Source organism: Scyliorhinus torazame, chromosome 3 (assembly GCF_047496885.1).
Source record: "Scyliorhinus torazame isolate Kashiwa2021f chromosome 3, sScyTor2.1, whole genome shotgun sequence".
In the NCBI taxonomy this organism is placed as follows: domain Eukaryota; kingdom Metazoa; phylum Chordata; class Chondrichthyes; order Carcharhiniformes; family Scyliorhinidae; genus Scyliorhinus; species Scyliorhinus torazame.
The window spans coordinates 231,704,488-231,730,977 of NC_092709.1; the positions used below are offsets into that span (position 1 = coordinate 231,704,488).

General features: G+C 46.0%; 1 protein-coding gene and 1 long non-coding RNA gene across 4 annotated transcripts in view; one reads left to right on the plus strand and one right to left on the minus strand.

Moving 5' to 3' along the window:
• The window catches only part of LOC140408985 (uncharacterized), a 31,748-nt gene extending 9,297 nt beyond the window's left edge, over window positions 1-22,451 (minus strand). The window contains exon 1 of the long non-coding RNA XR_011940253.1: window positions 21,679-22,451. This is a non-coding gene — a long non-coding RNA (uncharacterized lncRNA). The remainder of the gene's footprint in view (window positions 1-21,678) is intronic.
• The window catches only part of pde4d (phosphodiesterase 4D, cAMP-specific), a 1,019,730-nt gene that overhangs the window by 553,800 nt on the left and 439,440 nt on the right, over window positions 1-26,490 (plus strand). Inside the window, exon 1 of one of the 3 annotated variants that reach the window (XM_072496985.1) lies at window positions 22,402-22,851. The exons of the other annotated variants lie outside the window; for them this stretch is intronic. Within the exon in view, the coding sequence (XP_072353086.1) occupies window positions 22,784-22,851 (68 nt within the window). The 5' untranslated portion in view covers window positions 22,402-22,783. Of the gene's footprint in view, window positions 1-22,401; window positions 22,852-26,490 lie in introns of those variants that run through there. 3 annotated transcript variants of the gene reach the window in all.

Sequence of the window (26,490 nt, forward strand, 5' to 3'; positions counted from 1 at the left end):
CAAATCCCTTTGTCCCTAACTGCCAGAATCAAAGTGGCTTATTTCTACATTACATTAACTAGTATCTCTAAAGTAACTATTTTATATCACATTCGTCATCAGAAGGGTTGGGATCAGGCCACACGCCAGTCAGTCCAGCAAACTTAGTTTAGAGTGCTCACTCTGAATATTGTGGGTGGATCGGTATGTCATAATGTCATGCTCCACATCAACATTGATGAAACCCAGCTCTGCCTTGTCATCATCACTCTTTTAAAAAAAAAATTTAGACTACCCAATTCATTTTTTCCAATTAAGGGGCAATTTAGCGTGTTCAATCCACCTACCTTGCACATCTTTGGGTTGTAGGGGTGAAACCCACGCAAACACGGGAAGAATGTGCAAACTCCACACGGACAGTGACCCAGAGCCGGGATTGAACCTGGGACCTCGGCGCCGTGAGACTGCAGTGCTACCAATGCGCCACTGTGTTGCCCTGTCATCATCACTCTTTTCATAAGAACATAAGAACTAGGAGCAGGAGTAGGCCATCTGGCCCCTCGAGCCTGCTCCGCCATTCAATGAGATCATGGCTGATCTTTTGTGGACTCAGCTCCACTTTCCGGCCCGAACACCATAACCCTTAATCCCTTTATTCTTCAAAAAACTATCTATCTTTATCTTAAAAGAAGGCTGTCATCTCCGCTATGCTCTGATTTGCTGCACTGCTTGTTTAACATTCCGTATTGTTTGAGTAGAAATTTCCCCAAAACAAATATTGGGGATGCAAGAGCACAGAATTGAAGGCATATATATATATCTCAGAAGGCTGTAGGACTGAAGGAAGTTAGAGATAAGGAGGGCAAGCTCATGGGGGGATTTAAACATGAATGGGAATTTAAAATTGGGCTGTACTGGACTACAATGGAGACCACAGCTGTGTGATGCGTAAACAGGACGTCATGCCCTTTAGGATACAGGCAGGAAATTTTGCAATCAAACAAAGGTAGTTTTAAAGGATTTCTATTTGTATTGGTAAACATTAAAAATGTTTTAAGTAAGTTTAATTTACTTTCTATGCCTAGTATAGTTTTAAGTAAGTTTAATTTACTTTCTGTGCCTAGAGTTAGATTCATGCTGAACAAAGTTATTTGTATGTGTGGGGGTTGCTTTCAGTTCAAACTGTGATTCTATTGTGCTTCGTGAGGACTACAGCGTGAAGAATAAATAAAAGGCAGAAGCATATGGGCATTGCTAAGAAACTGAAGGTTCTTTTAAAGTGGGAAAGCTTTTTGTTCTTAGTTTAGCTCAATTTGTTGGCAGTTGGAGACAGGACACTGGGGAATGAACATCTCTCTAATCTGTCAGGAGAAGCTGGACAGGACAAGACAGATTTATTCCTGAAGAATAAATTACAGTCTAGATAACCAGGGAATTGGGACAGGAAGAATTTCTAAGATGACTGAAGGTAAGAGAACAGGTATTATTTAGAAGAATTCAAGGAAAAGTTAACAAAGTATTCTGAGTTAATGAGACAATTGCAGAATCAAAATTAGGCAACAGACTTCAGAGCAAAATCAAACATTTGATGCCATTTTGCTAGAGTCTAGTCTGGGAATCGAGAGTTTTAGGGGACATTTCTCCGAGCCCCGCGCCGGGCCGGAGATTTGGCGCAACCGCGCCCCGACGCCGGCACACGATTCCCAAGGTGCGGCGTATTGCCGCCATTTGCGCCGGCGCGTTTGATGCAGCGCTGGCCGTGGGCCGCTGGAATTGGCGGGGCCGCCGATTCACCGGCCCGGACAGGCTGAGCGGCCGCACGGAAAAAGCAGAGTCCCGCCGGCGCCGTTCACCCCTGAAATGAAAAAAAAATGAAATGAAAATCGCTTATTGTCACAAGTAGGCTTCAATGAAGTTACTGTGAAAAGTCCCTAGTCGCCACATTCCAGCGCTTGTTCAGGGAGGCTGTTACGGGAATTGAACCGTGCTGCTGGCCTGCCTTGGTCTGCTTTCAAAGCCAGCGATTTAGCCCTGTGCTAAGCAGCCCCGGTCGCTGCCGGCGGGAACTCTGCGCGAAGGGTCGGGGGAGCGGCCTGTGGGGCGGGGAAAAGCGATCCTTCACCGGGGGGGCCTCCAATGGGGCCTGGCCCACGATTGGCGGGCCGGCCTCTCCCCCGCCGGGCCTACTTTGTGCGGGCCGACCCCTGATTACCGATGCCATGTTGAGTCGGGGCTGGCGCGCTGAAGAAGTCCCCCGCGCAAGTGCAGGTTGGCACGGCCCAACTGCGCATGCGTGGGTAGGCGTGGCGCTCATTGGCACTGGGAAGGGAGGCTGGAGCAGTGTGAACCGCTCCAGCACGGTGCTGGCCCCCTGTGGGGGACAGAATCGGTCGTATCCGGTCCTGTTTCATGCCGTCGTGAAATGCGATGGCGTTTAAGACGTCGCAAACACCTGGGGCGAAATTCTCCGGAAAAGGCGCGATGTCCGCCGACTGGCGGCCAAAACGGCGCAAATCAGTCGGGCATCGCGCCGCCCCAAAGTTGCGGAATGCTCCGCATCTTTGGGGGCCGAGCCCCAACCTTGAGGGGCTAGGTCGACACAGGATGAATTTCCGCCCCGCCAGCTGGCGGAAAAGGCCTTTGGTGCCTCGCCAGCTGGCGCAGAAATGACATCTCCGGGCGGCGCATGCGCGGGAGCGTCAGCGGCCGCTGACAGCTTCCCACGCATGCGCAGTGGAGGGAGTCTCTTCTGCCTCCGCCATGGTGGAGACCGTGGCGGAGGCGGAAGGGAAAGAGTGCCCCCACGGCACAGGCCCGCCTGCGGATCGGTGGGCCCCGATCGCGGGCCAGGCCATCGTGGGGGCACCCCCCGGGGCCAGATCGCCCCGCGCCCCCCCCCAGGACCCTGGAGCCCGCCCGCGCCGCCTTGTCCCGCCGGTAAGGTAGGTGGTTTAATCTACGCCAGCGGGACAAGCATTTTAGCGGCGGGACTTCGGCCCATCCGGGCCGGAGAATCGCGCGGGGGGGCCGCCAACCGGCGCGGCGTGATTCCCGCCCCCGCCGAATCTCCGGTGCCGGAGACTTCGGCAACCGGCGGGGGCGGGATTCACGCCAGCCCCCAGTGATTCTCCGACCCGGCGGGGGGTCGGAGAATCTCGCCCCTGGTCTCCATTTTGGAGAATCGCCCCCAAAGCAATTGTGAACAGTTTGCACAGCAGTCAAGACAAAGAACTGCAAAAGGAGCTGGTGTAAAACATGGACTGGATTTGCTATTAAGACAAATTAGAAGCTTTGTTTTACAGTGTCATTTGAAAAAATTGAACTGGATTTCAAAATGCAAACCATTGATGGAAAGCATTACTGTGAACAAAGATTTGGAAACTCTCACGTGACAATCATCTTGGAGGATTCTGAGGAGAAATCCAGACATTCACTTGGGGTTCAGAGCAGTGTAGGTGTATTTGACCACAGCCAATCTGTGTGCTTAATGGGACATGATGTTACTGAGACCATGGGCGAAATTCTCCCCAGTCCGCTGACTGGCGCCCAAAACGGAGCCAATCAGACGGGCATCGCGCCGCCCCAAAGGTGCGGAATGCTCCGCATCTTTGGGGGCCGAACCCCAACATTGAGGGGCTAGGCTGACGCCGGAGGGATTTCCGCCCCGCCAGCTGGCGGAAACGGCCTTTGTTGCCCCGCCAGCTGGCGCGGAAACGATATCGCGGCGGCCCCTGCGCGGGAGCGTCAGTGGCCGCTGACGGCATTCCCGCGCATTCGCAGTGGAGGGAGTTTCTTCCGCCTCCGCCATGGTGGAGACCGTGGCGGAGGCGGAAGGGAGAGTGCCCCCACGGCACAGGCCCACCCGCGGATCGGTGGGCCCCAATCGCGGGCCAGGCCACCGTGGGGGCACCCCCTGGGGCCAGATCGCCCCACGCCCCCCCCCAGGACCCCGGAGCCCGCCCACGCCGCCTTGTCCCGCCATTCAAAAGGTGGTTTAATCCACGCCGGCGGGACAGGCAATTTATCGGCGGGACTTCGGCCCATCCGGGCCGGAGAATCCAGCGGGGGGGCCCGCCAACTGGCGCGGCCCAATTCCCGCCCCCGCCGAATATCCGGTACCGGAGACTTCGGCAACCGGTGGGGGCGGGATTCACGGCAGCTCCCGGCGATTCTCCAACCTGGCGGGAGGTTGGAGAATGATGCCCCATATTTTAAGATATATTTTGTATTCGGTGTTAATTTTAAAATCTGTGTGTATTGGTGAAGCTACGGGGGAGTATAGGAGTATTGATTATAATCCAAGTTTTCCATGTTTCATAAATGTTTTTGCTTGTTGTTAAAACTAATTAGTGACCCTGTGACTCTGTTCCCCCATGTTTTCTAAAAAAAAACACTTTCAGTCTTTTTGAGCCACGGTTCCATTCTGGGATCTTTGTGTCCAGTTATAACATCATCTGGGATCATAACAGCAGGCAGAAGGCCAACCAGGAGAACAAATAAATAGTCAAGTCTAGAGGCCAGAAATGGCTGAAGATTTCAGCAGCAAATGACCTGAGGAAATGTTGATATAGGTATGCTACAGAGGTAGAGGTAGGTAGTTTTGGTGATGAGACGATATGGGAATGGAAGCTGAACTCCAGGTCCAAATCGGACACTGAGTTGAAACAGACTTGTTCAACTTTCAGATCATGGCCAAGAGAGGGATAGAGTTGGTGGCTAGAGAATAGACTTTGTGCTAGCATCCATTGACAGTAATGTTTCAAAATGCTTAGGACCTTGCGGCAGAGTAGAACAATGGTTAGCACTGTTGCTTCACAGCTCCAGGATCCCAGGTTCGATTCCCGGTTTGGGTCGCTGTCTGTGTGGAGTCTGCTCTCCCTGTGTCTGTGTGGGTTTCCTCCGGGTGCTCCGGTTTCCACCCAGAAGTACGAAAGACGTGCTGTTAGATAATTTGGACATTCTGAAATCTCCCTCTGTGTACCCGAACAGGCGCCGGAATGTGGCGACTAGGGCTTTTCACAGTCACGTCATTGCAGTGTTAATGTAAGTCTACATGTGACAATAAAAGATTATTATTATCTAATTACTCCTAAAATCTACTCCCAGGAGCTGCCTGTTGTTTTAATCTGTATTACAAATAGAACTACACTTCTTAAAATGAACTGGAACAATACTGTTGCAGGCACTAGCTTCTGCCAAGTAATTGGAGTCTATATTCAGAGTTTTAGTCATCGAGCAATCATTACAGTCAGCAAGTTGTACAGCACTAAACATTGACACAAAAATGTGACATTGCCAAAATATATTACCAAATTTAATTAATGTAGATATGTGTGAACACATAAATATGGTGATCCCCTCGCCCAGATTATCATCTGAGCAGAAAGTTAATATTTTTTTCTTCTAAAGCCCTATTGCTGGGATATTGTTTGTCAGTTCACTCTATGGGTGGAATGATGTGAGCTCCCATCTGAAATAAATTCAAAGTGACATTTAATCAAAAACCAGCTCCAAACTAAATTTCTTGTGCATGGGAACTGCATGTTATCTATTTTCCACATCGTTTGTGTTTGGTATATCTTGCGCAAAAGTCAGATATTTTGCCAGTATTTGAAGTAACTATTTAGAGGAACATTTTAATGCAGTTCACCTTTTAAGTTATTTTTTTTAATTATAATTTTTTTGACAATATGTCACAGCTTTGGCTTTCTGCAGAAAATCCTAGCTTAGCACCATGGCAGTGCCCCTGCTAGCTGGCAGTGCCACCTGGGCACCTTGGCAGTGTCAGGCTGGCACCTAGGTGGCTTACTGCCTCACTCTAATATGCAGATTTGCCAAAAACTGATTCCGCCCATTGTGGAGGGGATTCCCCTTGCAACATCTCGCAAGATTGCTTTAACTTCTCGCGAGGTGTTGCAAGCCGGGAGGAACCCGGGAGCAGGGTTTCCCGGCTTTCATCGGTTACACTGCATCGCGAAGAGTTCCTTTTCCGGTGCAGCGTGGCCGGAGGATCGTGCCCATAGTGTACACCACTGTACACATGGAGCACAGCATTGGTCTCCTTTTTGAAAGAATGATATTAATGCATTAGAACAGTTCAGAGAAGTTACTAGACTAATACCAGGAATGGGCAGGTTGATCTCTGAGGAAAAGGTTGAACATGCTATCTGCTGGAGTTTAGAAGAGTAACAGGCAACTTGATTGAAACCTTTAAGATCCTGAGAGGTGGGCAGCACGGTGGCGCAGTGGTTAGCACTGCACCAAGCTCCCAGGTTCAATCCCAGCTCTGGGTCATTGTCCGTGTGGAGTTTGCACATTCTCCCCGTGTTTGCGTGGGTTTCATCCCCACAACAAAAGATGTGCAGAGTAGGTGGATTGGCCACACTAAATTGTCCCTTAATTGAAAAAAATGAATTGGGTATTCTAAATTTATTTTTAAAAAGATCCTGAGAGGTTTTGACAGGGTGGATGTAGAGGCGATGATTCCTCTTGTGGGAGAAGTCATAAATAGGGGTCACTGTTTGAAAATAAGATGGGCGGGATTCTCCGAGCCAAAATTGCGCTCGGCACGGAGAACGGGGCGCCAGACCCACGATCGGGTCCGATGCCTCCCCGCGATTCTCCGTGGACCGGAGAATCACCGCCAGCGCCGGTCGGGGGCCATTGAAAGAGGCCCCCGTGACGATCCTCCACTGGCAACTGGCCGAGTTCCTGCCGACGTGGTTCCCTCATGGTTTCACCAGGCGGACACAGTCCCACAGTCCAAAGATGTGCAGGTTAGGTGGATCGGCCATGCTAAATTGCCCTTAGTATCCAAAAAGGTTAAATGGGGTTGCTGGGTTATGGGAATGGAGTGGAGGTGTGGACTTGAGCGAGGTGCTCTTTCCGGGAGCTGGTGCAGACTTGATGGGCCAAATGGCCTCCTTCTGCACTGTGGATTCTATGGAGGTCGATGGGAGGTTGCAATTAGATCAGACATGATCTTTTTAATGGTGGAGCAGGCTCAAGGACTGAGTGGCCAACTCCTGCGCCTGATTTGTATGTTAGTATTGTTTGCTATGAACTTAACATTTCCTTCTGTACAAGGTTATTTTGTATCTCAAGTGCTGTACAGTTGTTGTTAGTTTGTATGTGTGTGTGACTGAAACTTAAACTGTTTCCAAGTATGAAAAAAACTATACATATAGTTTTGTTTTTTTATTCTTTTATGGGATGTGGGTGTGGCCCATTCCTAGTTTCCCTTGAGAACTTGATGGTGTGCTGTCTTCTTGAATCCCTGCAGTTCATGTGTTGTAGGTATGCTCACAGTGCTGTTCAGGAGGGAATTCTAGGATTTTGACCCAGCGACATTGAAGGAATGGTGATATATTTCCAAGTCAGGATGGTGAGTGACTTGGTGGGGAACTTCTAGGTGGTGGTGTTCCCAGGCATCTGCTACTCTTGTCCTTCTAGATGGTGGTGGTGGTGGATTTGGAAGGTGCTGCATAAAATTGAATTTTCCTAAATTCAGCAAAGGAGGGTGGGAAAAGCGGTGTTGAAGAGCATTCTCCGCCGTTGTGTTCACGGCTCAGGCTTAGAAACCTCAAGGAACGGGTCCTGCTATGTTGCTCTGGTGGGACAGCTTCTCTTTGTGGCCACCCTGACATCAACTTATTTTTTCGAAGATCAGGATGCTGTTTTTAAAGGCTGTGCCCGGGCATGACCCACTTCCCCGCCCCCCACCCCGAACGATGCACCCAACCGAGCTCCATTGGGAGGTCTGCTCACCAGGTGCATGCCTTGAGAGCCAGTCAGGTTTCACGCCGGTCTGCCCTCATGCCAATATGAATTGGTTTTCTTAAGGGGGAGATGTCGAAGCCTGATAATTATATGCTAATGTATGGAAATAAAGTTCCCGAATTGAATATTTATAGGGAGGAAGCAGCATGAACCTACATTCGTGTGGATTTCAAATTAGTGCCAGTGGCTCCAACTTGGTGACTAGGGGAATACATAGCATAACCATGCCAGAGGGCGCTTTTTGTTTTCTACCCTGTTAATCAGAATAGAAAAGCAATTCTGTCCTGTTCTAGAAGGCAATTAATCTTTCCATTTGAGTTTCATTTAGGAATTGGCACTGTTTATTGGTATTGTTTGTGGAGTAGAAATTCATCTTGGGTACATGTGCAAATGATCAGTATCATGAGAGCTACCAGTGATGTACCTTGTCTGATATTCAGTACCGTTGACTGCAATGGAGTTAAATAAGTGACAGAATGTGGAAAAGACAGCTGAAGCTATATCCAAGTTGAGAGCAAGAAATAAAATGGCTGCTAATCCTGAGAGTGTTTCTTCAGAAATATATAAATAATACAAAAATTCTTCTGCATAGCAACAGAAAAGATCAACTACAAAACTAATTTATTTACATGGTCTGTTCATTTGCTGACTGCAAAATCTGCCAACTGTGGTGAATAACTCAGTTAATAAATATAAGACTGAGCACAACTTAAAACAGGAGGGATAAGATTTATGGTTTAAAGAGTCCAAGCTGTTCTTAGAATGGCGGGTCAATGTACTTATTTTATTGTTCTAATATACAATTCTCTCTTTACCAGTAGAAGATAATAATTTGAAAATTGTAGTGCATTTAAAGAGTACCGAGCTCGTATTTCAGCTGTTCTTCAGGGCATGTAGGGTGGCCATGATGGTGCACCATTGGGGTTCAATACTGATCATGTATCATCAGGGAGACAACAGGAAGCAGCAGGGCCTAGGGACATCAGAATTGTACTGCTTTGTATCTAAATGGTGGGCTGGATGTAAGAACAGGCTTGTTCTCTGCAGTTTTACTATTTTTTTAAATGAGAAAGTTAAATGAACAACATATGGATGATTAAGCTATTAGGGAATTAAATTCAGCATTGGAGCATATGGATTGGTGTCCCTTTCTGCATGCTTTCAATTCCTCTTTATTTACCCTCTCGATTCCCCTTTATTTACCCTCTCGATTCCCCTTTATTTACCCTCTCGATTCCCCTTTATTTACCCTCTCGATTCCCCTTTATTTACCCTCTCGATTCCCCTTTATTTACCCTCTCGATTCCCCTTTATTTACCCTCTCGATTCCCCTTTATTTACCCTCTTGATTTCTCGTTATTCACCATCTCGATTCCTTGTTATTTCCCCACCCGATTTCCCTTTATTCACCCTTTCGATTCCCTTTATTCACCCTTTCGATTCCCTTTATTCCACCTCTCGATTTCTCCTTATACCCCTTTTCAATTCCCCTTTATTTCCTCTCTCAATTCCCCTTTATTCACCCTCTCAATTTCCCTTAATTCCACCTTTCACTTTCCCTTCATTCACCCTCTCAATTCCACTTCATTCATTCTCTCAATTTCCCTTTATTAACCTTCTCAATTCCCGTTTATTAACACTCTCGATTTCCCTTTATTCTTCTTATAAGTTATATTCTAAGTAGAGATGTCCAATGGTGTTAGTGGGTGGGCTTTTATGGTCCCTACATTGGTGAAAACATGGCGTGGGGGGTGAATTAAATCAGTGGGTTACAACATTTTGATTTCCAGTCAGCGAGTTGAAATACAGGGACAAAGTCAGGGGCATGTTTGCGGCGTGTCAAGCATCATAAAGGTCTGTGACAGGTTAATACATACAATACATTTGCTTGCCATGAATACTCATTAGTATGAAACAGTTTTGAATAAAATTCTCCCCGGCATAAAATCAGTGGAGCATGAGAATCCCGTAGTACCTGGTTCACGATTATTTAAAGGTGTACTTGTTGACTTTGTGCAGTTGTGTATAAGGTCAGTGGTGTTACTTGTTTAACTCCATAGCATAGGAGTCTTCATGGAGGTTTGAGACCAGCAGGTGAGTGGTGAGGGGGTTTGTGGAGTGGGATGAGAGGCAGAGAGGAATGGAAGCAGGATCCAGGGAAAGACAGAGGGGGGCAGGAGGTGTGAGGTGGAAATGGCCTGGTTTACTGGGCGTGGGTGAGGGAGCCAATGATAGGGGCAGCCAATCAAGGTAAGAAAATAGGGGCAGCATGGTAGCACAGTGGTTAGCATTGTGTCTTTACCACGCCAGGGTCCCAGGTTCGATTCCCCGCTGGGTCTCTGTCTGTGTGGAGTCTGCGGGGATAGGGTGGAAGTGAGGGCTTAAGTGGGTTGGTGCAGACTCGATGGGCCGAATGGCCTCCTTTTGCACTGTATGTTCTATGTTCTATGTAAATGAGGGGCCAAAGGGCAATGTCAATACTGTCGAAAAGTGTGTCCATCTGAGTGTTGGATGGAAGAGGCCTTACATGCTATGAGTTCACCTACAACATTTCAGTAACCCCCACTGATTACACTCTCAATGTCCTTTACTATACAAAGGAGGTAGGCCAACTGAGTCTGCAAGTTTAGTCATATCCCCACCGAATGGTGTGCACAACACTAACATGAACACTCAATAAAGGGTGAACAAAAAAAAACATTTTTCCAATAAAGGAAATGTCCTAACTCCCCTGTAACCATCAATGCGTGCTAACCATGAGGTATGCCAATACATTTAGCTCTCTGCCTAAATTGGTTTCAACAAATAACCATGTTGCACAAATTAATAAAGTGAAACCAATGAAATGTGAAATATTTTCCAAGTGAAATTTAATTTTGAAAAACACCTGTTTCACTTTTGTGCTCTTGAGTCTTATTTTGATGGCAGTGTAGTTGGGCAGGAAAGTTGCAACCCTGATACAGAGACTCTGTTTGAACAGGAGACCCTGTAATACGGTTCCCATGGGTGCGGCATTGTCAGCTGATGGCAGGTTTTACAAGTGAAGGGTTTCTCCATCCTCTAAATCAAATGGGCTTTGCATGCATGCTGCTAGAACTTAACACTTTAATTATAATCACGTAGGAGAGAGCAAAAGAGAGAAAGGAGAAGTGGTGCATAGTTCTGGTTATGATGTTGGGAATGACAAAATCCTGGTCAATGTGAGTCATTCAGAAGTTAGCAGGTTGCAAAGGTTTGAGATGTGGGGTGGGAGAACATTGTGGAGGGGATGACATGGAGGACATAATAAGGTGTTTTTTTGGTGAGGCTTAAGGTCCAAATAGCAATGAAAAACAAGAGCACCGGATTAGGTAGATTTCAGAACAGTAAAGAGTGACCTGCCTGTGATGGAAAGAGCAGTTAGCATTCAGGACCGCAGGTAAAAATACATTTCAAACTTACAAAGCCTTCAACAGTAACACATGAGGCTGCTGAAGAAGAGGAAGAGATAAGAAGTTAGAATGCGAAGTAGGGGCTAAGAGCAATTTCTTGGATGGGTGGAAGGAAGTGGTGATGTCCCACCTAGGGACTGCTTCTGTTTACTGTGTACGTTAATGATTTGAATAGAGGACTACATGGAGTGGTGTTCAAATTTGCAGATGGTTAGAAATTAGGAGGCATAATTAACATTGATAAGATGATAGAATGGACAAAAAAGGTAAAACTGGGTGAGATGGAAGAGTAGGGGATTTAGAGTTTCCGGTTAATAAGACATTAAAAGCAGCACCTCAAGTGGATAGAGTCATTAAAAATAATCTTATGAATTACAGAATTTTATTGAAAGAGGAGGAGAATCCAAAAGTCAAGATGTTGTAGTCAATCTTTATAAAACTGTCGTAAGACCACAACTGAAGTTTTGGGCTCCATGCTAGAAGAGAGGATGTTGAGCCAATAGGGAGAGTGCGAGCCAGATTCACTAGAATGCTACCCATATGAGGAAATATAATTTTTTTTAAAAATTGACAAATTTGGAGATTTAAGACATGGTTCAAAACAGAATTTGCGATTATTTGAGTAAGAAGGTTTTAATCTCATTGTGACCAAGCGTCGAGTTTGTTGCAGCATATGTAATTTGGAGTGAGAATTTTCTCCATTGTGAGTCTACCTCGCTACTGCTGCGAGCAAGAACGGAGAATTTGAATCTCAGCCAAATCTCCATTCACTGCAGCGGGACCGGAGAATCCCTTTGGCATGAAGGAACGGAGAATCCCGCTCTTCGTAGCTGATAATTGAGGAGAAAATTTAAATTGGGAAATTGCTTTTAAACAAAATGAATGGCTTTTTTTTATTCATTCATGGAATGTGGGTGTCCCTGGCTAGGTCAGCAGTTATTGCCCATCCCTAATTGCCCTTGAGAGGATGGTGCTGAACTGCTTCCATGCAGTGTAGGTACTCCCACAGTGCTGTTAGGGAGGGAGGTCCGGGAGTTTGACCCAGCGTCAGTAAAGGAACAGCGATTTCCAAGTCAGGATGGTGAGTGACTTGGAGCGGAACTTGCAGTGTGGTGTTCCCATGTGTCTGCTACCCCTAACCTTCTAGATAGTAGTGATGTGGGATTAGAAGGAGCTGTCGCAGGAGCCTCGGTGAGTGGTTCCAGTGCATCGCGTTGATGCTGCATATTGTCCATGAGACATAGGAGCAGAATTAGGCCACTCGACCCAATGCGTCTGCTCCGCCATTCAATCATGGCTGATATTTTCTCATCCCCATTCTTCTGCTTTATCCCCATAACCCCTGATCCCCTTATTTATCAAGAACCTATTTATCTCTGCCTTAAAGACACTCAGTGAATTGGCCTCCACAGCCTTCTGCGGCAAAGAGTTCCACAGATTCACCACCCTCTGGCTCAAGAAATTCCTCCACATCTCTGTTTTAAAGGATCATCCCTTTAGTCTGAGATGGTGTTACTTTGCATCGGTGGTGATCTGCTTTGGCCTGGTGGGTATTGAGCTTCTTGAGTGTTGTTGGAGCTGCACTCCTCCAGACAAGTGGAGCGTATTCATCACACGTTTAACTTGTGGCTTGCATATGGTGGACAGGTTCACGGCTGTTTGTAAGGGAGTTATTCGCTGCAGGATTCCCAGCCTCTGACCTGCTCTTGTAGCCACAGTATTTATATGGCTAGTCCAGTTTAGTTTCTGGTCAACGGTAACCCTGGGGGGGTTGATAGTGGGGGATTCAGTGGTAGGCGGTGGCATAGTGGTACTGTCGCTAGACTAGTAATCCGGAGACCCAGGATAATGATCTGGGGACCTGGGTTCAAATCCCACCATGGCAGGTGATGGAATTTAAACTCAATAAAATATCTTTAATTAAAAAGTGTAATGATGACCATGAAACCATTGTCAATTGTCGGATAAACCCATCTGGTTCACTAATGTCCTTTACGAAAGGAAATCTGCCATTGTTACCTGGTCTGGCCTACTTGTGACTCCAGACTCACAACAATGTGGTTGACTCTTAACTTCCCCCTCATGGGCAATTAGGGATGGTCAATAAATTCTGGCCCAACCTGCGACACCCACATCCCCTGAACGAATAAAATAAATTCAGCGATGGTAATGCCATTGAATGTCAAGGGCGATGGTTAGATTCTCTTTTGTTGGAAATGGTCATTGTCTGGCACTTGTGTGGTGTGACTGTTACTTGTCACCTGTCAGTCTATGTCTGGATATTGTCCAAGTCTTGCTGTGTTTGGACATGAACTGCGTCAGTGTCTGAGGAGCCGGAATGGTGCTGAATGTTGTGCAAAATCAGCAAACATCCCCACTTCTGACCTTGTGATGAAAGGAAGACCATTGATGAAGTAGCTGAAGATGGTTGGGTCTAGGACACTACACCGAGGAACTCAGTAATATCCTGGGACTGAGATGATTGACCTCCAATAACCACAACCATCTTCCTTTGTGCTAGGTATGACCCCAGCAATGAAGAGTTTCGTTCCTGATTCATATTAACTCCAGTTCTCAGGACTTCTTGATGCCACACTCAGTTAGAAACTGCCTTGATATCAAGGGCAGTCGCTCGTATCTCATCTCTGGTGTTCAGCCCTTTTGTCCATGTTTGAACCAAGGCTGTAATGAAGTCAGGAGCTGGTGGACCCCAAGTTGAGCGTTGTGGCAAAGCTTTGAAGTAATCCATTGGTTGTGGGATTGCTTAGCTCTGTCTATCGCATGCTGCATATGCTGTTTGGAATGCAAGTAGACCTGCGTTGTGACTTCACCAGGTTGACATCTTATTTTTAAGTATGCCTGGTTTGACTCCAGGCATAGTCTCCTACACACTTCATTCAACCAGTGTTGATCCCTTGGCTTGGTGATAATGATAGAGTGGGGTCTATTCAGGGCCTTGAGGTTCCAGATTGTGTTTGAGTACAATTCTGCTGTTGCTGATGGCCCACAGCGTCCCATGGATGCCTAGCCTTGAGTTGCTAGGTCTGTTTGAAATCTATCCCATTTAGCACCAATGATCCACGGAAGTACTGCATTCAGCTATGTGCATTCCACCTGAGGAAAGATGCTGGGCGGGATGCTCCATTCCTAAGACTAAGTGTTGACGCTGGGGCAGGATTAGTGAATGTCCATGACAGCAAAACTGGCACTGAAACTGGATTGTTTCAGCGACTATGGAAAGGCTAGCATCGCCGCAACGTGGAACACAATCAAACCCAATGAGAAACGGTGCTGGATTTGCCGGGCCCGTGATTGACACTCGGGAGACTGACAAGCCGCATATTCACATTACAAACCCCACACACACTCATCCAACAAGATAGCACTGGTTGCGCTGGGGAATCCTGCTGATGGGCCGGCTGGGGCCTGAGGGCACCTAGTGGGGTGCCCTGGGAGGACACCCATACGATCGCTGGCCCTAACTTCATAGTGGGCAGTCAGTGGCGTGCACAGCAGCTTGCAGGTTGTGGCAATGGTGCTCCATACCCGTCCACCCCGACCCCACAACCCACCTCCTGGCCTCCCCTCTACACCCCCCGGCCCTGGCAGAAACCCCCCGGCTAGTGGCCGACTGTCAGCAAACTACTGCAAACTACTGTTGGACACGCTCCATACCCCCTCTCTCTCCTTCGTCAGCTACGACGCCAGTTTCACGATTTTTAAAAGTTCAAGTGAACTTCGCCGTCAGGAATTCGGCCCATCGGAAGCAGGGAATCATGGAGGCCCTGAAGAATATTGGGCCGGGCCTGCTAATAATATGCAAAAGGTGCTTACTGCACGTGCGTTCTGTAACGCATTGACGCCACTGTCGAGGCGATGGAGAATTGCGATTTGGTATGAAATCGGCACCCGCTGTGATTTCGGCATCGGAACCGATTCTCTGCCCAGTCGAGTTTTGCAATTCTGATGCCGGCTGATGGAGAATCCAGCCCATGATACCTCTGGGAGGGAATTCAGTGCAGATTTACCAAAGTAATACTGGCGTTAAAAGGGATACATTTTGAGGACCGAATGCATAAAGTTAGCTTGCCCAGCTTAGAATGTAAAAGATTGAGGTATAAACTAATGGAGGTATTTAAAATGATAAAGGGATTTGACTGAAATTAGCTCATTTTAATACTGAAATGAGCTCCTGGACCCACTTCAGATCCCGTCTACTAAATGTGTTTCGATCATTCAAAGTTTGTGATGTACAAGCTCCCACTATTGTTTCAGGAATTTTGCCTCATCAGCGGTGATCGTGAAAGCCACTGGAGATTGTTCAAAAAAAAAGCTGGACTAACTGTGGTGTTTTGTGGAGTTGGAAGGGTCAGGAATGTTCTTCATGGCTCTACCAAACAACTTGGAGTTACAGCTGGACTGCCTTCCACCTGCTACTCACCACATCCCTCCTTTCTTGGAATTACCGGTAGGCTTTTGCACTGATTGATTGGCACCTGCAGCTTTCTTGGAGGGCAAATTTAGTTTGGCGCTCAAGTCTCTGTTCTGGAGTAACACTGCTGCTTCGCCTGGATTGTGTCCAGTTTGGGGTGCTAATGAATTTAGGCAGGGCCCACTATTTTCTCTGGTGGGGGAGTCCAGAACAAGGAAACACAACTTTTGATCAGAATTGGGTCATTTAGGAGTGAGATCAGGTGAAATTGATATATTTTTTGTTAGATTTGGCTCTCAAGACATGCGGATTAGAGGTACGCTAATAGAGTTGAGGTACAAAGCAACCATGATTTGGCTGAAAAAATGGAGTTAATTTATATTGTGCCTCTTTCGATTTATCAAAATGCTTTACATTGAATTGGTTTTGTTCTGAAGTGCCAACATGATTGTACATAGGAAACAGCAGATAATTTGCACACAGAAAACTCCCACAAACAATAATCTGACCAGATAATCTGTGTTTTGACACTGACTGAGCGATAAATGCACTGGGATGCATTTAACATAATAATGTTAAACATAATAATGGACCCAATGTTTCCTTCATTTTGTTGATACCAAGCTACACCCATATATCCACTCAGTCTCATTAGAACATATCCAGATTTAAAATGGGCAAAATTAATGTTAATAGGAAATGCTGAACACACACTAATATATTTAAGCCTTAAAATTTAAGTTTCAATGTTTTTCATCGTTATTCATGCACCTCAGGCAAAGCATGTTTAGAAATCTGTGGTAATGATTAAAAATGGCATTAAAATACATTAAAGTAAACAAAAAAAAGAGTAGATCTCAGTGAGGATCATTTAAAAAGAAACACTCGGACATTTCAATTAAAACCAATCAAAGTCATATTTGGTTACCTGCTGCACCTGAAAGGCTGGTCACAATGTTGAAAGACTCCCCCATCCAAACAAGTCCAATTGGAAGAAACTGATATTTCAGAATTGGTTGAGTGAGGAAGAGAGCTATTCGGATGGCAAGTTTAATGATGTCGAGGATCGAGGTGATACTGCCACGTTCCTTGCAAGTGCAAGGAAAACCTCCAGTCTGTTACTTTAAAAGGGTGGCATGGATATGGAACAACTCCTGCACCAGGAATATAATCGGACTTCTTGAGCTGAAAATATTCATACTTTCTGCTCACTTTCTTTTCAACAGCAGCTGTAGGCTACTAGTGCAGTATAAATGCAAATGGTTTCACGTGACATTTGCTCCATCTGACAATTTTCTCTCTTCTTTTCTATCTGTCTGTATTCTCCCTACTTCATATAATAGTAGACGAGTACATGACAAAAAAGGGAATAGAAAGATAAGCAAGGCTGATATAAGGCAAATGGAATGAGGGGAGACCAGTTGTGCTAACTGGCCTATTTCTGCGTTGTATATTTCATGTAAAAAGTAAAATGTATTAAAAACAAAATTGACAAGACAGAATTCAGAACATGAGATAACAGCTCTGTCTTTCAAAACAAAATGTAACATGTACATTTTTAAAAGGTTGTGTAAATTCTCAAACTGAATGTAACGGATGCTGTCCCAAAATATCAATCAAACCAGGTACATGACTGACATTATAAACTAGAGGGAGAACTTTGTTCAATTCAGTAACTTTTCAGTGGTACCATCTGTATCCTGCAGGCTCTGTTTTCATAGAGTCATAGAAATGTTATAGCATGGAAGGAGGCCATCCGACCCATCGTGTCTGCACCAGCTCCCGAAAGAGCTACCTAGCTAGTCCCATTGCCCAGCCCTACCTCTGTAGCTCTCTAAATTAATCACTTCGAAATATATATCCAGCTCTCTTTTGAAACCTCCTATGGAATCCGCCTCCACCACTCTCCCAGGCAGCTCATTCAAAATCCTAACAACTCTCTTGAATAAAGAGGTTTTTCCTTATCTCACTCTTGGCTCTCTCGCCGACCATCTTGAAATTCTGACCCCCTAGTCACTGACATACCAACTGGTGGAGACAGAATACCTTCATTCGCCTGTCAAAATTGTTCATAAATTTGAACACCTCAATAAGGTCGCCTCTCAATCTTCTCTGCTCTTAGACCAAGCCCAATTTCTCTAATCTTTCCTTGTATCTGAAGTTCCTCATTCCTGGTATCATTCTAGTAAATCTCCTCGGGCTTCAACATCCTTCCTTAAATAAGATGCCCAGAACTGAACACAATATTCCAAATGTGATCTGATCAATGATTTGTAGAATGTACCATCACTTCCTTGCTTTTATACTATGTTTCTATTTATAAACCCAAGGATCCCAGAAGCCTTCTTAACAACTGTTTCATCTTGCCTGGCCAACTTCAGAGAATTAATTATGCACTTGAACCTTGAGGTCCCTCAGATCCTGTACTCCCCTCAAAGTTGTATCATTGAGCCTATATTGTCTCTTCTCTCACATTTTGCTGCTTGAAATTCATCTGCCAGGTCGCTGCCCATTTGGCCAACTTGTCAATGTCCGTGTGAAATCACTCAGCATCATCCTCACAATTCACTATGCTCCCTAGATTAGTATCATCTGCAAATTTAGAGATTTTGCCCTCAACAGCCATCTCTAAATGATTTATGTAAATTGGAAAAAGCAAGGGTCCCAAAACTGAGCCCTGGAGAACACCACTTTGAACTCATCTCCAGTATGAGAAATGCCCATTGATACCTACCCTTTGTTTCCTATCTCTTAGCCAATTTCTAATCCATGCAGCCAAGAAGCCATCAATTCCAAACATTTCTAATTTGCTCCCCAACCAGCCATGTGGCACCATATCAAATGTTTTATGAAAGTCCAAATATACAACATCCACAGCACTATGCTCATCTATGCCTGTGTTATCTCGTCAAAGAACTCCATTAAATTTGTCAGACATGATCTGTCTGCCCTTAACAAAGCCATGTTGACTGTTTAGTATTACACTCTCCAAGTGTATATTTATCTTATCCCGTATTATGGCCTCCATCAATTTTCCCACTTTTGATGTCCAGCTAATAGGTCTGTAGTTTCCTGCGTTATCCTTTGCACCTTTCTTAAACAATGGTGTCACATTTGCAATCTTCCAGTCCCTCGGGTCTAATCCTGTATTCAGAAAGGCCTGGAAAACCTTTGTCAGCGGTTCCACAATTTGCTCCCATAACTCTCTCAGAAATCTAGGATGCATCGCATCTGGGCCTGGTGACTTCTCCACTTTGAGTGCTGCCAGCCTTTTTAGCACCTCTTCTTTATCTGTCACTATACTGCTCAGTTGCTCAATGCCCACATTTTCAACTGGGCCATTGTCGCCATCTTCTATTTTGGTAAAGAAAGAAGCAAAGTACTCATTTAATACCTCTGCCATACCCACTGTTTCAGTGAGCATCTTATCCTGCTTGTCCCTTATTGACACCACTCTATCTTTCACTGATCTTTTACTATTAATGTGTTTGAAGAACATTTTGCTATTTGATTTAGCAGAGTCTGCAATCTTTCTCCATGCTTCCTCTTAGCCTTCCTTATTTCAGCCTCAGCCTCTCTCCTGCATTTGAGATACTCTTCCTGAATTCTAGCTTTGGATACTCGGGGCGGGATTCTCCGCCCGCGTCTGCCCCGCGACTGAAGAATCCCGCCTGAGGTCAATAGAATTCTTGCCCGTGGCATTCTTGCGGTGGGCGGGGTGGAAGAATCCAGCCCTCCATCTATATTTATCATGGGTATGTCCTAGCTTGTATCTTATTCATCTCTCCGTGGGGGCAGCACGGTAGCATAGTGGTTAGCACAGTTGCTTCACAGCTCCAGGGTCCCAGGTTCGATTCCCAGCTTGGGTCATTGTCTGTGCGGAGTCTGCATGTTCTCCCCATGTCTGGATGGGTTTCCTCCAGGTGCTCCGGTTTCCTCCCACAGTCCAAAGATGTGCAGGTTAGGTGGATTGGCCATGCTAAATTGCCCTTAGTGTCCAAAAAGGTTGGGTGGGGTTACTGGGTTACGGGGATAAAGTGATGGTGTGGGCTTGGGTAGGGTGCTCTTTCCAAAGGCCGGTGCAGACTCGATGGTCCGAATGGCCTCCTTCTGCACTGTAAATTCTATGATTCTATGGAAGTCTTCCATTTTTTATCCACTGTTTTATCCACCAAAATGCATTTCCAATCAAACTGCTCCAGTTCAACTTTTAGACCCCTAAAATGCTCTCTTTTCTAGTCTGGGCTATTCATCCGTGACTGATTTTTATAATTTTTCAACTTGAGATTGTACCTTAGTATATTATGATCGGTATTTCCCAAATGCTCCCCTACTCTGATGTTCTCCACCTGACCTTCCTCATTTCCTAGGACCAGATCAAGCATAGTTTCCTCCCTGGCAGGACTGATAATGTACTGTTCCAAAAAGTTCTCACACGCTGCAGGAAATTTTCACCTCCCATGCCCCACACTTGACCCTTCTCCAAGTCTACCGTAGGGTAATTGAAAACCCCAACTATTACAACCCCACTTGTCCTGCAGATTTCCATAATCTGCTTACAAATGCTCTCCTCTACTTCCTCCCCACTATTTGACGATCTATAATAAATACTAAACAAGGTAAACGTTCCTTTTCTGTTTCTCACATCCAACCTTACAGATTCTAATTCAGGAACTGCATCTCATTCAAGGGCTAAGATACTATCTTTGACCAAGACTGCTACACCTCCTCCCTTTTTACTCACGCTGTTTCTACTGAAAACCTTATAATCCGGATGTTACGTATCCAGTCCTGTTCTGGCTTGAGCCATGTTTCTGTCAATGCTATAATGTCATATCCCCCGAGAGCAATTTCTGTTTCCAGTTCCCCAATTTTGTTCACTATACTCCATGCATTTGCACACATACAATTTAACTCTGCCCTTATCTCTTCTTGCCCTTTGGGAGGTGATCATTTCTTTGTTCACTGTCAACAATCAAGCCTCCCCCCCACTTCCTTTTCCCTATTCCCCACCTTCTCTCTTTTGCCCTCACTGGAACTTCTAAAACTAGGTGCATTAGTCACCCCCCCCCCCCCCCCAACCCCTTGCTGCCCCTGCTGTACAAGTTTAAATCCACTACATTATTTACTCTCTCACCCAGGAGATTAGTCCCATTTCGGCTCAGGAGAAGCCCACCTCTTCTGAACAGCTTTCTCTTTTCTCAAAAGTAATCCCAATGTCCCAAAAATCAAAACCCCTCCCTTCTACAACAGTCCTCAAGCCATGCATTGACCTCCCTGATCTGCCTTTGCCTAAATGGTGAAGCTTGTGGGACAGGTAGGATTTCTGAGGTCCTGCATTTCAACCTACTCCCTAACTCCTGAAACTGGTCCTGCAACACCTCCAAGGCTGTCCTTCACTATGTTGTTGGTTACCACATGAACCACAACCTCTCATTGGGTTCACCCTCCCTTTCCAGATATTTGTCCAGCCGATCCATCATGGCAGGAGCCCTTGCACCCAGGAGGTAACAGACTATACAGGACTCACGATCTCGGCTGCAAACTAAACTGTCTGCCCCTCAAACTATTGAGTCGCCCATTACTACCTCCTTTTTAATCAGCCTCCCTCTTTTCCCAGAGTATCCTCGAGCACCAGGGTCATCTACCCCTCACAGTCATCTAAAATGTCATACCTGTTAGACAGCTCAAAGGAGTCCTGGACATGCTGACTCTTTTACTTTTAACCCACTCTCCTTCTGTCCCTACACTCCTCCTTGCTTGCCTACCACAATGTGGCGTGACCACCCTCTGGTGCGCCTGTTCCAGAAACTCTTCTCCCTCTTGCATGGTGCGCAGTAAAGAGTCGCTGCTCCAATCAGCCACATGTTGTTCAAGGACTGCCACCCTCTGGCACTTCATGCAGATGGGACTGTCCTGGGTGTCTTGTGGATCCAAAACCTTCCACATCTTGCATGTCACACATCATCTTTCCCAGAGTCCCTGTCATGGGAGGCATTCCTACTGATGTTGATGTTCTCATTAAATAAAAAAGTAAAACCAAAATGCTGTACTTACTGGGGAAGTATAAGGCCATAGTCTTGGGAGGTAATAACTTGCGGCTGAAGCTGAGGTAAAATGAAAGATGCCAGTTGAGTCAAATTGGAATAACAACATTTCTGACGTTCATATTTGTGTGTATTGTGGCCAAAGTGATGTTGCTGATTGCCTGGTCGATGTTGTCCCGTGGATAGAAAGTTCGATGCCAGGCCTATCATGCAGCAAGCTTCGGATAGCTTTAGGCAGTAAATCTCTACTATTTGGTCATTCGGCTGACAAGATAACCCATAAAAACTTGGCAGCAGCAAGAGGGAAAGAAACAAGTGGCCGCCACTGTCCTGAGCAACGGAATTAATCTGAGAGAGAGTGCGTGTGTGTGGCGAGTGAGCAACTTGCTTTGGGCTAATGAGCTGGCAGCTTTCCCGCGGGCTGGTGTGGTTGGAAACCAGAGGGCGGCACCCCCCTCCCCTCCCTGCTGTGCAAAAGCTGTTGCTAATCCTCTGCTGTTTACGTCAAGGCGGGAGGGGGTGGAGTTGAACGGAGCTGATCGCTCTCTGCACAAGTTTGCATCGCCTGGAGTTATCATTTCAGAAGGTGAAAGGAATCGAGAGTCCGGAGAAGAGTTCAGCAGCACGTTTGCTTCATTCTGTCCTCAGCTGCATCCGTGGACAGCCCAGCCGGCAGGGGGAGGGATGTGATACCCCCCTCCCCTGGTCAGGCAGCCAGGAGCGCGCTTCAATTGGACCGTCCTCGATGCAAAGGCAGGAGGTGTCCCGGGACATGTGCGCTTCTCCTCTGGGTCGGGAGAGGCTGGCAGGCGGCTCCCCTCACCCCCACCCCACAACCCCCATCCCCACCTCTCTCTCTGAGGAAAAATTCAGCACAGCCGGGCTGCAGTGCTGGAGAACAGAGGCGAACACAGCACAGTGGCGATCCCCGGACAGGCAAGGGCAGCAGAGCTGTCACTTCCTAACAGTTGGTGCTTGAGTAATTCGGCGTTGGGTGAAGAAACAGCACAGGGGGAGGTCAGAACCATTTTCCCGAGACGCGCTCCAGAGGAGGAAATCAAACTAAGACAGTTGCGAGAGAGGACAGCCAGTCCTGGGATTCTGGCGGGGTCACCATGAGCCACATCGTGCTGAAGCCGCGGTCGCGATCCACCAGCTCCTTAAGGACCTCCGATTGCCCTGGGTAAAGTCTCGTTTCCACTGACACCGGCGGCTATTTAACTCCAAGCACGTTCCACCCCTTTTCTGTATTTCCTGGCTTTCTTTTTGCTGTCAACAACAAGCCAACGTGCACCCCGGCTTCAGATTCTGAGTGGATGCCCGGGAATCGCAACTTCACCTCGCTCACTTCATTGAATCTTCGCCAGTGCTCTAAGCCGCAGCGGTTTTCTGGAGAAGTTGATGCACCTCTCGCTACTGCCACACACACCGTCCCGTCCCCCCCCCCCCCGTCCCCCCCCCCACACACACACCCACCTCCCCCTCACACACACACAATATACACCTCCCCCCTCACACACACACAATCACTCCCAACCCCCAAACACTGTTTCTACCCGCAGCTTCTTTCCAGGGTCAAGTCCGTTGTGCTTTGCACTCAGGCTCCAGCCCCCATATACGACCCTGCTCTGGCTTAATGTCATCTATCTGCCCTGTTTCCCTGTTGGTTTAACTTTCCGCTAAGCCAGCTTGGTGGGTTTTGTTGCTGAAAATGTTGAAATATTACACAGTTGAAAACTTTACTTGTGTAACACTTAATATATCGAAAGCAAATTCAACTAAATAACATCGAACGAAAACATATGGCGGAGGGGGCAGTTTTCGAAGATTGAAAATATTCCGTACAGTTCTTGCGATTTGTTTGGGGCGTCAGGCAGCGACCACCGTGTTTATTTACGTAGTAATGTGTCAGTGATCATTCATCCTCACTGGCTTGACGTTCGTAGTTCTTTTTTTTACAGTAGAATTGGAATTCATTAATTTCCATTCAATGAATGTCTTCTCCGGGTAACATGTTTCTGAGAATTCACTGGGAACTCTGGAAACATTGCAAGTTATGGTTGTTTTAGTTATACAGGTATTAGGCGATTTTGATAGGTTGCTGTAGTTATTGGTTGTTTGAATGTTTTGATACATTGCAGTATTGTTATTTTCATATGTTGCATGTTGTACTTTGTGACAGTAATACAATAATCATTACAGAAACACCCCAGCACATAATAATAATCTTTATTATTGTCACAGGTAGGCTTACCTTAACACTGCAATGGAGTTACTGTGAAAATCCCCTAGTCTCACACTCCGGCAGCTGTTCAGGTACACAGAGGGAGAATTCAGAATGTCCAATTCACCTAACAGCACCTCTTTCGGGACTTATGTGAGGAAACCCACGCAGACACAGGGAGAACGCGCAGACAGTGACCCAAGTGGGAATCGAATCCGAGACCCTGGCGTTGTGAAGCAATAGTGCTAATATCTCAGGGCTGCAGAGGCTAATTTGCAGAATAACATTATTTTAGCAGCACTAGATAACAGGTTATTTGTCTAAATATGAGTGTTACTGGCGATAATATCGATGAAATATGATGCAAAAGACATTTGCAACCACCTTCAGTCAGATGTGCCGAATGGATGATCCATCTCGGGTGCCCCCCGTCACTGCCAATTCAGTTCATTCCACATCTTATAAAGAATTGGCTGAAGGTGCTGGGTACAGCAAAGAGTGTGGACTCTGACAACGTTCCAGCAAAATTTGTTCAGAACAAGTTGCTCCCCAGCCAAGCTTCCAATGCAGCTAAAACATTGGCAATGTTGAAGATTGCCTGAGGAATGCCTTGTCCACAAAACGTATGAAAAATCTAATCTCGCCAATTACCACCCTATTAATCTGCTCTCAATCATCAGTAAAGTGAAGGAAGATATTGTTGACAGTATTTCCTCACCAATAACCTAATCACAGCTTAGGTTGGGTTCCACCAATTCCATTGGGCAATTAGGTTTCAGATCTCATTGGAGCTTTGGCCCAAGAGGTAGGGTGAGAGTGACTACCCTTGACATCAAGGCAGCATTTAACTAAGTGTGACATTAAAGTGCACTAGCAAAGTTGAAGGTAGTGACAATCAGGGGAAAACACTCCATTGTTTGGAGTCATACCTAGCCCAAACGACGATGGCTGTGTTTGTTGGATGGTAGTCATCTCAACTCCAGGACATTGCTGCAGGAGTTCCTCAGGGTGGTTTCTAAAGCCAACCATCTTCATTTGCTTCATCAATTATCGTTTCTCCATCAAAAGATCAGAGGTGCGGATATCGTGCATTGGTTGCACCTTGTTCAGTGCCAATCACAACTCCTCAGATACTGAAGCAGTCTGTGCTCAACAACAACAAGATCTGGATTTAGGCTTTGATTGATAAGTGGGAAATTACATTTGGACCATACAATTGCCAGGCAATAGCCATGTCTAACAAGAGAGAATCTATCCATCTCTTCTTGATATTCAATGACATTGCCAGTGCTGAATCCGCCAATGTCAGCAATCAAGGGTACCACTGACTAGAAACTGAACTGAACCAGCCATATAAATAGTGTGCCGGAGGCTGGGAATTCTGCAGTCAGAACCGACTTCCTGACTCTTCAAAGCCTGTAATTCATCTACAAGGCCCAAATCAGGAATGGGATGGAATACTATCCACTTGCTTGGATGAATATAGCGCCAAAAACACGCAAGACAATCGGCATACACCCATGACAAAGCAGTCCACTTAATTGGCACTCATCACCATTCACAAGATGCACTGCAGCAACTTGCCATGGTTCCTTTAACAGCACTTTCTAAACATGTGATTTATACCACCTAGTAGAGCATTGGTGGCAGATCCATAGGAACACCAAACTGCAGGTTCCCTTCCAAGACACACACCATCTTGACTTGGAACTATCACCGTTTCTCCTAGAAGTTTCTCCCTAACAGTACCTACAGACCATGGACTGCAGCGATTCAATGTGCAGGTTGACCATCACTTTATCGACAATATTTAGGGATGGGCAATAAATACTAGCCTTGTCAGCAGTTCTCACATCCCAGGAACAGATAAAAACCATCATTAAGAGCAATAGATCGAACACTGTGCCCTGGGAGACTCTTCTTTCCTCCGGTGCAAAACAAAAAGCAATAATATACCACTACTGTATGCTTTCTGTCCCGTAGCCAATTATTTATCCGTATAGCCTCTGCCTCTTTATTCCCATGGGATATCTACCAAGTCATATACTTCATTAAATGCCTTTTGGAATTGGATACATACATTCTCAACTACACTACCCTCATTCACCGTCTCCATTACTCCATCAATGTCACTGTCATATTCCATGTTACCTCTCATCCCTGCATTAAGTTTGTCACTGGGAATTAATCCGCACGCTTGCTTCCATGCTTTCCTTGGCAGTCCTTTCGATTTCAGAAATGCAACACGCTTTTCATAAAGTAGTTTAATCTGATTCAGTCTAAATCTATGTTGATTCATCCTCAATTTCACAGTTTCATGCCTGTCCTTTTATGGAATCTATGAATGTATTCAACATACTGATGTTCAACTTGTGAGTAACTTTAAGATTCTGTAAACCTTAATTAATTCATCCACGATACTTCTCCAGTGTTAACATTCCCAACTTCTACAACCTCTCTGCAGAACCCAAGTGCTCAGTACCAGCTTAAAATTTTATTGCACCCTCTCCAATGTCTGGATGCCTTTCTCATAATATGGTGATCAGCATTGCACACTGTCTTCTTTGTGCCAACAGTCCAAGAATCTACTTGTTATCT